A 15,403-nucleotide genomic window follows, 5' to 3' on the forward strand; every position below is an offset into this window, starting at 1 on the left:
CTTTCCCTAAAGGTTATAAATATTAAGGAAGAATGTTTATTAAATATATTGCAAAGGTGAAAAAAAGTAAAATTTAATTATTTTGACCTTTTAAATATATTCTGGAAAATGTGTAAATTCAGATTATCCATGATGTCAAAGAGTTCCAGAATATTGTAGACATTTTTAGAACTGCTAGAAATGCTGAATTATATTTGCTGACTGAAATGCGTATAGTGCTCTAAATGGATTGCGTTTTCACTAATTTGTCTTTGATAGACTTTTTAAGTCTCCTTCAGAATAATCTTATCATCGGTTTTAAAAAGGAGAGCCTAAAATGTCAGTTTGGTCATAGGGAACTGAAAATGTCATTACTGACAACGAGAGTTTTATGCTTTTATCAGCTATCTGTGGCGGTGAAATCCACAAAAACGAAGGCCAGATCCAGTCTCCCAATTACCCTGATGACTACAGACCAATGAAAGAATGTGTGTGGAAGATAACAGTGTCAGAAAACTACAATGTAGGATTAACCTTTCAAGCATTTGAGGTAAGGCCTTTTAACTGATCTCAGAAAAGCGTCCAGTGGATAGGTGACGGTGACATTTAAGGGAACCCTCATTGAACTCGTGAATGAATTTAAGAATTCTTTATGAAAAACAAGCTCCAGAATCCAGTTCTGCTCTCCATGAAACCTGCCTTTCTGCAGAAATTTTCAAGAAGATTTTTCGGAAGGTTTTTCATGTTTTCTATGCTATTTGAATTAAAATGTTTAAAGTACTGACAATAGTCACAGTTTACCGAAAACATAATACAGTTCAGCACGGCTGCTTTAATATTCTGTTAAATAATCAAGATTTTTATCATCTTTGCTAAATCATATTGTTAAAAAGGAACGTCTATCTGGAAAGAAACCACTGTGGTTTTTTGGCTTCTGTTCTGAGAGGGAGGAAAAAAAAAAGCCTACTTAAATTTTTACAAACCTCTATTTAGAGAGGGAAGAAAAAAGCCATGATGAGTCATACTTGTGTGTCTTTAGTGTACATCTCTCTGTATATAACATTGCTAAACAGTGATTAACTATTGTATGACAAAGAAAAATAATACATATATGATACGCCTGCTTGAAGTATGTAGATAAATTTAGTAATGTATTTTGAGTTCGCTTGTTTTATTTGAATATACTTCAGCAGTAATGACATAAAGAACACTCTTTTTTTAAAATCTAAACTTTTGGCTTTATGGTCCACATAGATATAAATACAGGCCATAGTAAATACAGGTATAATTTCTAACCTGTAATTCTGGACTTTCAGGCAGACTATGGCACAATTTTGCTGTGACTGGTGAATGGTCTGAGCATGAGATAACAAGGGTTTGGGGCTTTATCAGCAATTGTGAATATAAACAATGGACATTTTAATTAATAATTTCTCATATTCTAATTAATTTTCCTTTTTATTTTTTTTGTATCCTGAACTAATGTTGGGTGTAGTGCAGAAAAGATCAGCTCTCCCTACCTAAAGAGTTTTACAAATGCCATTCATAATCTGCGTGGCTTAACATTACTTAACATAGTATGTCAGTCACTCTTGTGAAGCACTGTGGAAAATGCACAATGTTTTCAGTAACTTTATATAATTTATTGACTAGATATGGAGCTTTTCTACTCTCCTCAGTATTTTTTGCTGTGATCTCAAGAAAAATGTCACTATGCCTCTGCATAAAAGATAATGGCACAGCATTCAGTCTCCATGCAGATGCTCAGCATTGGGCTTACACGCACAGTACATTATCGCTTGAACCGATCCCAGGTCAATATCACATTTTGGAGAATCAAACTTCCACCTCCTCTTATCTTTCAGCAGCTTTTTCTAATCACCAAATTATATGGACTGTTTGCAAGTGTGAATATGGCATGTTCTTGCCTCATCATATAGAAAATAATTAGAAGCAAAGGACCAGCAAATGAGAGCACAGTTTAGTAGGCTGGGGTTAAGGCTGTAAGGAGTAATGTCCATTTTTCTCCCCAGACTATTTAGTATTGTGCCAGTCGCTAGACATGAAACATGTGGCCTGACACTTCATAAGACAAAAGAGAAAATTGAGCAGAAGTATAGCTGAGTGGTAGTCTCAAGTTAGTGCCTTTGCTAGCTGTGTTTTGAAAGAAAAAAAAAAAAACACAGTAGGGATTTGAAAGTTACATATTTTTCCAGGGAGAGTTGGAGCTCTGATTCCAGAGTGGGAAGATCCCCTTAAGCATCAAATGAGGTGCCTCAGAAAGGCACAAGACTTCTGTTATATCTGTCTTCGTGGCATTTCTTACTGACTCGTCCACAGAGCTCCCCACTGAGAGTGAGCGTTGCTTTGGAAACTGCTCTGAAGTACCTTGCCTAGACATTCACCATTGGGTCTGATTTCCATTTCAAGTCCAAGTGCCTGAACGTAGGTGTTCTGTTTTTTGGTACTAAGTCCCTCTCTGGACTGAATCCTTGATGCGTTGCCCAGTAAAACAAAAAGTTGTTTAAAAATCACAGTTCTTTGTGCCAGCTGAGTTCAAAAAAAGTAAATGTCAAGTTGAAGAGTTATTGTGGCGTGTTTGTGAGAAAATTACTTCGCTGTCCTTTGAAAGGTACAGTTAAGTAAGAGGAATTCTCATTATCCATATGTAATGCTAGAAAAAATAACTGTGTAAATAACCTTCACTCTGAAATGGAGGCACTAGGGAAACTGGAAACTTCAAACTGTATCAGTGAGTCATCTTGTTTTGCCTGCTGTGGGCAACGCATTTTCCTCTGAGTGTGGGATTGCCCTTTCTTTGGCTGCCTGATGGACAGCTACACTTTCCAGTATCTGGATGATAGCAGAGATGTTGGGATTGGTAACTCCATCTTTTCGTTTCGTTTTACAGCCATCTTTATTATACTGTTCTTTGAAAATTAGCAGTTTTTGTATTTATTTATTTTTCAAAAAGAACTTTTGTTGGCATGCAGTCTCACCAACTAAGGCAATCCAGGAGGGTTTGTAGAGATGAGCTGTATTAATCTTCCTCATTTGAGTGGCTCTGTTGATCTTTGTGCAGATAGTGTTCATTTATATTATCTTTGCATAAGTCAGGGAATAAAATTTATCTGATCTTCTGATTCCACTAGGCATATATCCCACCTTTTATGACTAAATTTTATGACCTGAGTCAGATACGTTTACCTGTATTGGAATTTGACTCTATCGACAACTAACAATGAAAAAAAGTAATTGGAAGATTTCTCCTGAAATATGATTGCTTCTAATTTGTTCTTCAAATCCTTTTCTCTTTTTTTATGTACATGTTTTCTGTTGGGTGAATGCTACAAAATAAAGGTAATCTGGAACCTTTAACCAAATATATTTTAGTTTGAAGTTATCGGGTTTTTTTGAAACTGAAACTATGTACAAGGAATTTTCTTTTATTTTGAGAATGGATATTGAGAACTCCTCTAGTTTCCTTTTTGCCAGATGACTTCTTAGTCCATTCCTGTGCATATGTGCCTGTCTTAGGAAATTTCAATGTAGTTCTCTAATGCCATTCAAATTCTTGGTTTCTGCCAAGGCCTTCTGGAGCTGATGGTATCTTTCAATCTCCTATAAGCAATATTTTTTTTTTGTAAAACATGTTTATTTACACTTTTTTGTATTTGCTAATATTTTGCATGTTTTTTCTCATCCACATGTAATATAAATGTTGTGAAATTTTAATACTCCAGTAAGTAAGGTTAGAGCATCGGTCCAGTTACAACCAAACTCACTGTGAGTCCTTTCATTAACTTGAGGAGATTTTCTACCCATGTAGTAGGAAGATTAAGAGACTATAGCAAGTGTAATAGATCTGTGTATGTCAGTGTTCCCAAATGACAGCACCACAACATTGTAAATCCTAAGGTACAGATAAGCAAAGCACATTTTGTGATAGTTTCTTTTCATTGGTTACCGAGTGCCTTAACACCAGTTATAATTTCTCAAAACCACAATACTTAACTGATAGTTTATATATAGGTGTACCAATTTAATACCTTAATATAATAGTATCAATAATAATAATGGCATCACTTGCAGTAGTAGTACACTAAAAATAAATGAATATGGTAGAATGGCCACCTTTTAAATTGTTTTATTGAAAATCAATAGCACTTTGTAAGTTGGTTGATTTTTAACAGTCTTAGGAAGTTCAGCAGCTTACTGCTATACAAAATGTATTTGTAGCTATTGCCGTCTGCCAAAAATAGAGTGATTCTCAGAAAAGAAACTAACAATTCACCTCAATGGGAATTTGGTACGTGTGACTCAGAGCTGCGCCTGGCCTGTGAAAAACCAGAATTTCCATATTGCCCCACAGAACATGGAAACATGGAAAAACAGATGTTAATTAAAAGTCTTGAGTAGTGAAATGACCACAGACGTGTGTGGAAAATACACAATTCCCTCATTGATATTAGTGGGCTTTGGACCAGGTCACTTCTTTCTGCATCAGAATGCAATGTGATCTTTACTGAGATAATAAGGCAGACTTTGTTTCAAACTAGAATATGATGTAATGTGTTTAAACTTTATTATTTTGATTAATGAAAATTTCTAAATGGTATTACAGTGTCAAAAATTTATCAGTGCTCAGGTAGCCACATGCCTGACTGTGTTAGTTACATACGATTGCCATTGCAGTCAGACATAGCTGGTTGCATCCCAGATTTTCATGACTTTTCTCATTCATTTCCCAAACTCTGACCCAAAGCAATTCCTGAGCAAACAGCTAAGAAATTACAATAAATGTCAATATGGGTTTTGCCAGAGAAGTGAGTGGGAGACTCTAATGTATGTAAACACTTGAAGAATTGGAAAGTTGGAAAGATGACAAAAAAGTTTTGTGTGTAAGTGCTGTATTTTGATGCCAGTAAAATGAAATAATCTCAAACAGACCCTTCCCCCGATTTTCCTTCTTACATAAATGAAACAGAAATCCTAATGTGCTAAATGAAAGCTCCTTAGTCTGTGGTGGTTACTGAGCTTAGTGTCAGTCGTAATGCACAATTAGAGCAAAGTACCAGAGCCACTTGTACTAACTGTGCAGCTTACAGGCAAAAAACCCCCTCTGTCCAAATATGATATGTGGATTTTTCTGGGTTTGGTTTTGTTTTGACTTCTTTGTCGTTTTAACAGTATTTGCATGTGCTGAATTAAATTTGAGGCTTTTCCAATCCCTTCTTCCTGACTGTGGTCAAGATGCAGTATTATTTGAGTAAGCGAAGGTGAAGTAATCCTGAAGTAAGATGACCCAGTTCGAGGGGGTTTTTAATTCTTTTGGGAAGGATACTCTCTCAACAAAGACAGGCATCATAAATTATCTAGGCTTCGGATAGGATCATATTTGGGCTGTTACTAATTTCTTCTTTAGTCCAGTTCCCACTCTGACTAACTCTGCAAATACTATTACGTTAAGAGCACAAGGCTTGCCACCTGAGTAGAAATGCACATGTCCACTCACATAGTGAGTTTGTGTGAGTGGATGTCTCATTAGTCTCTGTTTGGATGTCATCTGGCAGGAAGTTTAAATTAGAGGGACACATTCAGTTGTTGTGGTTTCAGCAGGTTTCTCCATCAGTACGGCAAAGATTCACTCATTGACCCAGAAAGTCAAAAGAAGACACCTGAGATCAGGAATTGTGCAACGGAAATCAGACACATTAGCTACAGAAAAATAATAGGGTTTGTTTTTTTTTTTTTTGGTCACCTGTACTGGCTACTTAAGAGCTGATAATTTTAGAAGCGTGTGGGGATCTAATTCTGCAGGTGCCCCAAACTCTTAATGCACTGTAACGTTTTGTAGTAACTCTGCAACACCAGAGGGTAGTGACAAATGCAAAATTTTCCACTGTGTTGGGGATAAAAGAAGAAAATAAAATATTATCACCTGAAATAGAACAGGTTGATAATATGTGTTTAGTTGTTGAACCATTAATTGTATATACTTGAACATACATGAGAAAAGAGGACTTCACCTGAGCTCAGAGAAGGAATTTGACAGAATATTCAGAAGCTTAGAGGTGAGCATGTCTCTTTTTAGTTAATTTTTTTCTAGTTAGACTGTTGTGTCCTGTGTAACATCTCAGCAATTTTTTCTTGTAGAAAAACAAGTATAGTTAAAAACAGCCCAGTGATACTTGTTCTTCTTCTTGATGTTTGAACCCTAAACAGAGAACCCAATGTTAACTTTGAAAAATTTCTCTTCTCTTTATTATCTGGTTGATAGTTGATATTTATGGTTCAAATAGATCACTTCAAAAATAATTTTTTACAGATCGAAAGACATGATAACTGTGCATATGACTACTTAGAAATTCGAGACGGAACGAATGAGAACAGTCCTTTAATTGGTCACTTTTGTGGCTATGACAAGCCAGAAGACATAAGATCTACCTCTAATACCCTGTGGATGAAGTTTGTTTCTGATGGAACCGTTAACAAAGCAGGGTTTGCAGCTAACTTTTTTAAAGGTAAATGTTAAAGCATGTTTTGGGAGCTGTGAACTGCTTATCGCCTGGGTTTTTTACTAGAAAAATTATTGCAGGAGATTAAAAATATTTTTTCAACCTATTTTTGCTAATATAAATTCTGTACTGTCTCCAGCATATTTTTTTACTTGGACAAAGTATATAAATTTATCAAAACAAAACAGTAGAGGTGTTTGAATCTCCTTGTAAATTATATCCAAAGAATGAAGGAACATAGTCAGTGAAACTTTCTACTCTCGTTATGTTCGAATAATAGGTTAATTTTGAAACACCTTTGATATATATCTAATCTTTTAAAAATTGGTTTTTTAACACTGTGCTATCAAATATAAACAGTATAATTAAAAAATAGGTCTTTTCTGTTAAATTTTTTTTTTCCTAAATGTTGTGATTTTTCTAATACAATCACCTCACTGGGCTGCTTTATCAATTCATTATTTCCTGTGAGCTTTTTGCCTGGGGAAAAAAAAAAACCAAAAAACCAAAACAGCTGAGAAATCATAGTGGCCAATGGCCTCACAGTCTTCCTCCGGTTTTGGTGTGTGCGATATAACTGCAGCTACACCTGCAGCATTTGGTGCATGGGGACTGTGTAATTCCTACCCTGTGCTGCCCATGGCCCAGTGACAGCCGCTAGCAGTGTTGTGGCCATGGTGATACCCAAAATACAGGTCACGCTGTCACGCTCTTTTGAAAAGCCACAAGCTGTTAGTTTTTACTGTAGACAATTATAACCTTGAAAGCTGTAGATAGGAGAGTGGGAGCTCTGTTTTATTCCTAAGAAATTACTTGTCCCGGTGTAAGGAAACAATATTTCAACATCTGAGGAATATTTTAACAATCAATCTCATGGGTATAGTTCAGAGCTAGTACAGATTATTCCTTTCCCTCCCCCATTCCTGGTGTAGCTTGTTCCCTTTAATATCAGTAGTATGAAAACCTGAGATTTGAGGATTCTGTTAATCTGTTTTTGAGTATGACTTTGGGATAATGCACAAATTGATTCTGTGGGAGATAAAGTGCCCTTCAAATGACCCTGCTGTGGATTTTCAATCTTTCTTTCAATACTTTATACAACCTTTAGATTACAGCTGCCTGAATTATTGCATGCTGCCCACAAAGTGCTTATAAATTAGGTCTGCAGCTGTCAGTGGGTATTATAAAAAAACCCACCCCAACCCCATGAAGGACAATTTTTTATTTTCTCCACTGCAGGTCTCTTTAGCATTTGAAAATCCTCTAGTTAGCAACCACAGTGTGTTACATAGTGCGTCTTACAATGGCATGCATACAGCTTTCTGGGTTAATATTGATCCAGCAATTACAGCTGCAAATGGTAATTATTTAACACGTTTTACATTCTTCCCTGTCTTGGCAGAGGAGGATGAATGTGCCAAACCTGACAATGGTGGCTGTGAGCAGCGCTGTGTAAATACGCTGGGCAGTTACCAGTGCGCCTGTGATCCTGGCTATGAACTTGGTCCGGACAAAAAGAGCTGTGAAGGTACAGTGCGTTGCAGTGTTATGGGCTCTTAAAGCTCACGGAGTGCCATTGCTTGAATGAAATGCTACATGTTTCTTATGCTTTGGTCTAGGAGTGCGAGGTCTGTGGAACCCAGCCCGGAAAACCGGTGCTTCCTTTTAACTAGCAGTGCCAGAGTAATGTCTGTCCACAGCAGTGATGTTCATCCGATGTCTGTCACTAATTTAGCTTCCCAGGTTTTGATGTTAGTCAATCAGGAATGATGCAAAGCAGGACATTGTACCTTCCCAGATTACTTATTACTTTATTCATACTCACGATGGAAGACTTTCCTTTAATGCTTAAGAAGACAATTATCAGAGCAATGAGCCACTGTCTCAGAATCGGAGTATTTAACGATCCCTCTGACCACCTCTGACTGGGGTGTGATTGGGAAGCTAGCAGGTTTGAAGAGAAGAGCAGGATACTTAAGTCTTGCTCAAACCTCAGAAAAATCTTTCCACTCCCAGGCAGACAGTGGACTTTTCTTGCTGGAAACAAATTCCTCTTTTCAGGGTGAGCAAAGCATGTTGAAGTAATCATTCGGAGAAAAAAAAAAAAAAAACACAAACCCAAAACAAATCTGATAAGTGGAAGTCTGTATAATTGGATCGGACTGAGATAAGCTTTAACATTCTATACATATTTCATATCAAAGGAAAGAAGCAAAAGCTCTTGGTCATTACAGACCAGTTATTGTTTCATTTTTATTTATAAACACCAGTAAATTCTGTGATAGCACAAAATATTCTTCTCTCACTTCATCTGTTAATTTGAGTAGTAAATGGAGTTTGAAAATTGGAGAGCTCGGAGATATGGTTCTTTTCTGAGGTGATTCATTGGTCTCTCTTTTATCCAGTTTCCTGGCTTTAATTTATGATTTGTCACAATTTGGGATAGTTTAATTTCTTTGCACTTTTTGTTCTTTTGCTTTTGGTTCTGTGGGTTGGTTTTGTTTGGTTTTTTGTTTGTGTGTGAACTTTAATAGCAAGCACATAGAAAAAAAAATTATTTAAATACCTTCATATTAGGCAGCATGCAGAAAGTAAGAGTAATTTAAGGGAGGCCATTAAGGCAGAGGTTTGATCTGTGGGCATTTGATCATCAGCCCAAATTTATGTAAGGATTTTGGTTTAGTCTGGCAGATGGCCTAAGAATATTAGGGAAGGTTACCAGTCTTTCAGAAAACTCTTTCTTCTGCTTCTGAAAAATAAAGAAGGAATACCTCCAGGAATACCTCCCTGGCACCCCACAGCTGGTGCAACTCTGCCAGAAGGAGAAGTCACTTAAAGTAGTGCAGTGCAGCGTGGAGCAAAACCCCTGAGCTATCCCTAAACGTATATATGCATTTGTCCCATGTGATGTAGCACTTACTGTATGTAAGCTAAGGTACTCCTTGGGACTGCTGAAATAAAATCACTGTGTGGTCACAGCGAGCATTATATCCTAGTTGAAGCTGGAGACTGTGAGGGTTAACCTAGCTGTGTTAATTTCCACATGGTGGCAGAGTAGAAGCCTCTGACTCAAGGAACTCTGCCCAGTGCTTCACTGCAGTGTTGATGTGCACAGAAAATTGCTGCGCAGTTGTCTAATCCAAATCTCCCCCACTGGTGGCATATTAGAAAGCTTCAAGGTTTGAGGTTTTTTTCAGTATTTCCCACATTTCCCACTGTTGCCTCAAGGAACAATGGAGTGTCATTGAAAAGCAGAAATTGAAAACTAGCTGTATTTGTCCTCGCCGAGACCAGATCACTTGGGAGTACAGCTTTTGTCATCTAAGTGCAGTCTCTAAACCTATGCCTGTTCTTTTTCTACACACTGAGGTGTGATCCAGGGATCTTAGTCCTCCACTCCCGTCAGATTACCTTTACCTATATACCAAGAATTCTTCTGCATGGAAAGCCAAGTGCCGGGAGGAAGACTGAGATGTTTCTGGGTTGACCAAAGGAGCCCTGCCATAGAAACTGGAGAGTTCTCCTGGGTGTGTTCAATGAAGTCGATGTAGCGTGAGAGACCATCAGCTAGATGGGAATAGACAGTTTTTAAAGCATTCAGTGTTAGCTTGAAGCAGTTCGAAGAAAGTGGAGCTTCCCCCCACCAGCTCTTTGGAAAGATCTGTGGATGACTTCCAGTGCTGTCACAGTGCTGTAACGGTATCAGTGCAGCAGAGTGTGATCAAGAGCCTCTGCAAAACCTGTTACTTTCCTTTAGGGGAAAAAAAAAATCCACAGATGGATAAGATTAATGTGTTTAACCTTTGCTATCTGAACTGCATTCACAAACATAGAGTATCATTCTGTTGTCTAGAGGTGAATATTCGGCATATATTTGGAAATAATAGGTATTTTCTCTATTACTTGAACATCCATACCTCAGCAAAGTAATTGTGACTGAAGAATACGTGACTGCTATCCCAAAGAAGTGACACTGTCTAGTAGGTTATGGAAGGCATATACAGCTATATGAGCTGAGACAGGTAGGGCTGATTCTGGATCAATAATCAAGTACAGAAGCTGGGGAAATGTGAAGCGCATCTTAAATAGTCCATCTGTCAGAAGAGGGGTGGTCAAGGTCCTGAGGAGGGCGGTGAGGTCAGAGGACTTGCATGGGAAAGGCTGTGAGAGAATAACCAGAGTCTCAGGAGGGAAGGGAAAAAGAATGAATATGATAACGCTTGGTGTAGTCCTGAAACTTATCTGTTAGAAAACCTGCAAGCTGTTTAAGACAGGGGCTGTCTCTTTGTCTTTGTTTGCACCAAGCATGATAAAACAAGATTCTGATTAGTCTGTCTGGGCATTACAGCAGTGTAAGTAATGAGGGGACTGAATCTTTTCAGTGTGTTTCTGTTTATAGTAAAACATGGTTTCAGTCAAGACACGATGCTCTGCCTTTTAATTTTACAGCTGCTTGCGGAGGACTCCTGACAAAGCTAAATGGGACTATAACCACACCAGGGTGGCCCAAAGAGTATCCTCCAAACAAAAACTGTGTGTGGCAGGTGGTTGCCCCGACGCAATACCGAATTTCAATGAAGTTTGAGTTTTTTGAGTTAGAAGGGAATGAAGTAAGTAACTGTGAACAAAGAGCTGCACGATCTTTTACATGCTAAACAGTTTTATGAGCATTCAAAAGTAGATACTGTCTTATAAAACCTTTGCTGACCTTTCATACGCTGACAATAACCATAGATATTCTTGTTTTCATTTTGGGACTGTTTCTGGATTCTTTCAAAACAAACATGCAGAGAATAGCTCTCTTTTAAATATCATCTAAATGTATATGTATTACAAGAAATTTAAAAGAAATGTTCTCTGTTGAGTCTCAGCTGACTTTTTTTTATCAACAAAGTAAACCAGAGCAAATGACTGAGACATATTGGAAAGAATTCAAAAGAAGAAAATCTGGAGAAACCAAATCATCTTTACAGACACGAGCTGTGTTTAGTGATAGATAGTAGAGCAAGGGACCGTTTAAATCACTTACAGATATCTCATGGGTTGAATATTTTAAAAGGCGTAATACCAGAAATAAGGCACAATGGAACAACAGCAGTGTTTGAGCTGGGCAGCCCCCGGAGGCACGGGAATCTCCCCCTCAAGTGAGGGAGAGGGGCTGGTCAGAGTCCTCCATATGGTAAGGGCTGCTCCTCACAGCTTTAAGCAAAGTGGTTGGGTTTGCAGTGTTTTTCAGGTGTGAAGCAGTAAAATCAGATGCTAATTAGTGGGTTTTGACACCAACTCTTCAGCCCCGTTCTGCTTCTTAGGCATTGCAATGTCATACTGCTGAGTTCCCTTGCCGTGCTCTAGGCATAATGTGCTGCAACAATGAAGTTTATGTGGATATTCTTCACATGGCATTGAGAACCCAAGTCCCAGGATGTTATTTCTGACTAAACAAATTTAGAGCAACAGATTTGGTATGAGGATGGGTCGTCTTTTGGGCATGCAATCTGAAGTGACAAAAACTGGAGTTTACTTTACAACTGAGAAACAACCCAGCCATGTCTTTTCCAATAAACCTGAAAATTATTTGCAGTGGTAGCAATGTGAGATTTTAGTTGCTTTTTTAAAACTAATTTGGGATAGGTTCTAAAGTCCATGGAATTCCAGCTTCTAATGATTTATGTTACACTCTTGTCCTCTTATCTTTATTACAGCAACTGCAAAAAGTGTAAACTTACTAATCCCAAAGAATTAAAAATTAATTGCCATTTGAACAAATCATGAAACATTTTTCTGTACTTCCTTCGTACTTAAGCAAGATTTGCAAGGAAGACATGATGTAATGGGATTAACTTCGTTACATGGGATGTAATGATGTTAAATTTGTTTTCTAAGGTCATAATTTAAGCAGATATGAAAAAAAATATATAATGTTTTCCAACATTTAGAACTTTGGTTTGATCTTTTCCTGTGCTACTAAATCTCAGCTTTATACTATTAAATAGCAGCACTAAGAATGGTACCTGTGAAAGTCAGAAGAAACACATCTGGAACACTCTAATATATCATCTGAGTGCAGACATAAAATGGATGCACTTAAGCAAATGCTCTAATATTTTTTTTAGTATAGGAGCTCCATTTATAACCAAGTTTAATATGTGTTTTCCAATATTACAATTTTAATATTTTACATTTACATTTTACAATTTTAATTCTCCATTTAACTTGTAATTTTTAAAAAAATATACTGTAACATGAAGGAAGTAAGACTTAGCTGAAATTACATTTAATTTCTAATCTAAAGCTACAAAACCATCAAAACTCCCCACTGACATGTTGCTGAAATTGCTGGGATTTATTAACACTGTGAGCTGTTTTTGAAAATAAGATGCATTAATACAAATTTATCTTACGATTACTATAAATCAGCATGTGGCAATAGCTCAAGTTTTATGAATCTTTGAGTTCTTTGTATTGTATAAAAGTAGCGTCAACTGAATTAGTCGCTTTCCAACTCTGCAATATATGAAAATTGTTCCAGTTAACAATGAAAATTAATCTACATCTATAACGTATTGTATTAAAAACAATTGGAAATGTTGACAATAGTTCAACGTTTCAGAGAGAGAGAGAGAGTGGGAACAAAGGCCCGAACTTCCATTTCTGTAGTTCCCCTCCAGCTCCCCTGACATTTCTTTTTTGACTAGAAATTGCAGTTTATCCAATACAGCTTGGGTTTAATGGACATCTAAGCTCTCTATGAATGCCCCTGGCCACTGTTTCCTCTTAAGCTATTAATTGCAGACAACTGAGACATTTTTGATTAAATGATTGATAGTTGAGCCTAAGAAGCTTTTAGAAGATTTTTGGGTGGAAGGCTTTAGGTTGACCACAGGATTATACGTTGGAAGTATTATCACAAGTAGTAGACCTTGCATAAGGTGGCTTTTTTATTATATTATTTTACTTTATTTTTAACCTTTTAATGAAAATGACATGCATCAACTTTCCGAGTTAATAGCTATGCCTTAAAGACAGTAGTGCAGATTTATATGCTTGTAAATAAATGAATATGTCTTAAATACATTGCGTTAAAAAATTATAAGCTTCTAAGTGAAAAAGCGATTCTAATTTTTGTTTAAATTTATGAGTTGCAAGCAGTAGAAGGCTCTGGTTATGTGGTTTATAGCACAAAGATAGGCATGATTTTTAGGGTGAATGTTTCTAGATTTTAGTCTAATGTCACTGGAATCTTTACTTTTTAGATTAAATGGAAATGCTACCACGCATCTTGAAATTTAGACACTAGACACAAATTAGTATCTATCAGAATATAGTTTTGAATGTAAAATATTCTTGCAGAATGTATTTGTAAGCATTTACAAACGTTTTCATAGTCAGGGAAAAGTGAAAGAATGTATTATTAATCTCTTATTAGGCAGCATACCCCAATCAGAGTTCTTGCGTTTTTAAACAATTTCATACTTTTCTTCTGGTTAGCCAAAAAAATACTTTTCTTTCTTTTCTCAGGTTTGCAAATACGATTATGTGGAGATTCGTAGTGGCCTTTCTTCTGATTCTAAACTACATGGTAAATTCTGTGGTACAGAAGTGCCTGAAGTTATCACCTCTCAGTACAACAACATGCGACTTGAGTTCAGATCTGACAACACTGTGTCAAAGAAAGGCTTCAAGGCACACTTCTTCTCAGGTATGGAAAATTACTCCTGTGTAGCAGTACGTACTGCCATAGCGTACGATGACTAGGTGAAGACTGTATTTTGGTATGAAAGTGAGTGGCTTTTTCCCTTCTAGTTTTCCTGATAGCATCTCATAGATTGAGGCAGGATACCGCCTGGTGGTAGTGAAATTTTGCTTAGTGTTTTTCTTGTGTGTGTGCACACACGTACATGCGTAAGTGTGTGTGATCTCGTGTTTGATCGCATGTAAAACAAAACAAAACAGACCTCCCCAAACTGGAAGTCATCCAGAAGCATTTGGAGTTTGAATTCTACTCCAAGTTTTCTTGATAGCAGTTAAAACTCTGAATCTGGAGAATCCTGATTATGTTTTGCGTTATATTACTGTTATTAGCAGTTGTTTGCTAATAACAGTTATTCGCTTTATCAAAGCCGAAATGGAACGATATTTAATTGGTTAGCTTTAATAACTGGTAACTACGACCAAGTAATAAGAATCAGTATGGTGTCTAAGTGATGTGGTTTGGAAAGCGAGGAAAATAACTCATGACAAATAGTTTAGACTTTTAAAATTTTTCTCACTATGGCTACTTCGATGTTTTTCTTAAACAATTATGACAGATGAAAAATAGCGTTTCATTACAAAAAAAATTAACAAACATTTTACCTCCTCTGAAGCATATTATTTTTCCCAGTAATTACACTTCTCTGGCCATAGACTCTCAGATCCATCTTTACATATAGCAGCTTTTTTATTTTCATGTTTTATTTTGGCAAGAAGCATTCAAGACTCACTCAGTATTTGTAGTAAATATGTATATGCGCGTAACAGAGCTTCCTCCTAGAAACACTATGTGAAACTAGCCATTTCATGTTGGCCTAGTAGTGCCAGCAGCAATTGCGATGTATTTTGACTTACAAGAATAAGAACTGATATTTTCCAGTTCCAAAAATGGCCAGCAAATTAAGTTTATTCTGTATTTTCAGGATCTATAAAGCTATGTCAGATAATATTGGCAATGATAGTTTTTGTAATTTCTAAGCTCTGTAACTCAGAAGTCCTGTGTTTTGGACATGCTGAACATTTATACCTTATAGTCAGTTAAATTTTGGTTTTATCTAAGGCATTTATTTATTTTAGTGATTGTTTCAATGATCTATTAATATTATGCATAGGTTCTAGGAAGAAATCAGGCCAATGCTGTGTGTTAGGGAAAG

General features: G+C 36.8%; 1 protein-coding gene across 1 annotated transcript in view; it reads left to right on the forward strand.

Annotated features, from left to right (window-relative positions):
• The window catches only part of LOC104496467 (tolloid-like protein 1), a gene marked incomplete at its 5' end in the record, with an annotated part of 35,304 nt that overhangs the window by 2,391 nt on the left and 17,510 nt on the right, over nt 1–15,403 (forward strand). Inside the window, 5 exons of the mRNA XM_010139592.1 lie at nt 384–529; nt 6,308–6,503; nt 7,900–8,025; nt 10,947–11,107; nt 14,016–14,196. Coding sequence (XP_010137894.1) covers nt 384–529; nt 6,308–6,503; nt 7,900–8,025; nt 10,947–11,107; nt 14,016–14,196 — 810 coding nt within the window. The remainder of the gene's footprint in view (nt 1–383; nt 530–6,307; nt 6,504–7,899; nt 8,026–10,946; nt 11,108–14,015; nt 14,197–15,403) is intronic.

Source organism: Buceros rhinoceros, unplaced genomic scaffold (assembly GCF_000710305.1).
Source record: "Buceros rhinoceros silvestris isolate BGI_N320 unplaced genomic scaffold, ASM71030v1 scaffold777, whole genome shotgun sequence".
Classification (NCBI taxonomy): Eukaryota; Metazoa; Chordata; class Aves; order Bucerotiformes; family Bucerotidae; genus Buceros; species Buceros rhinoceros.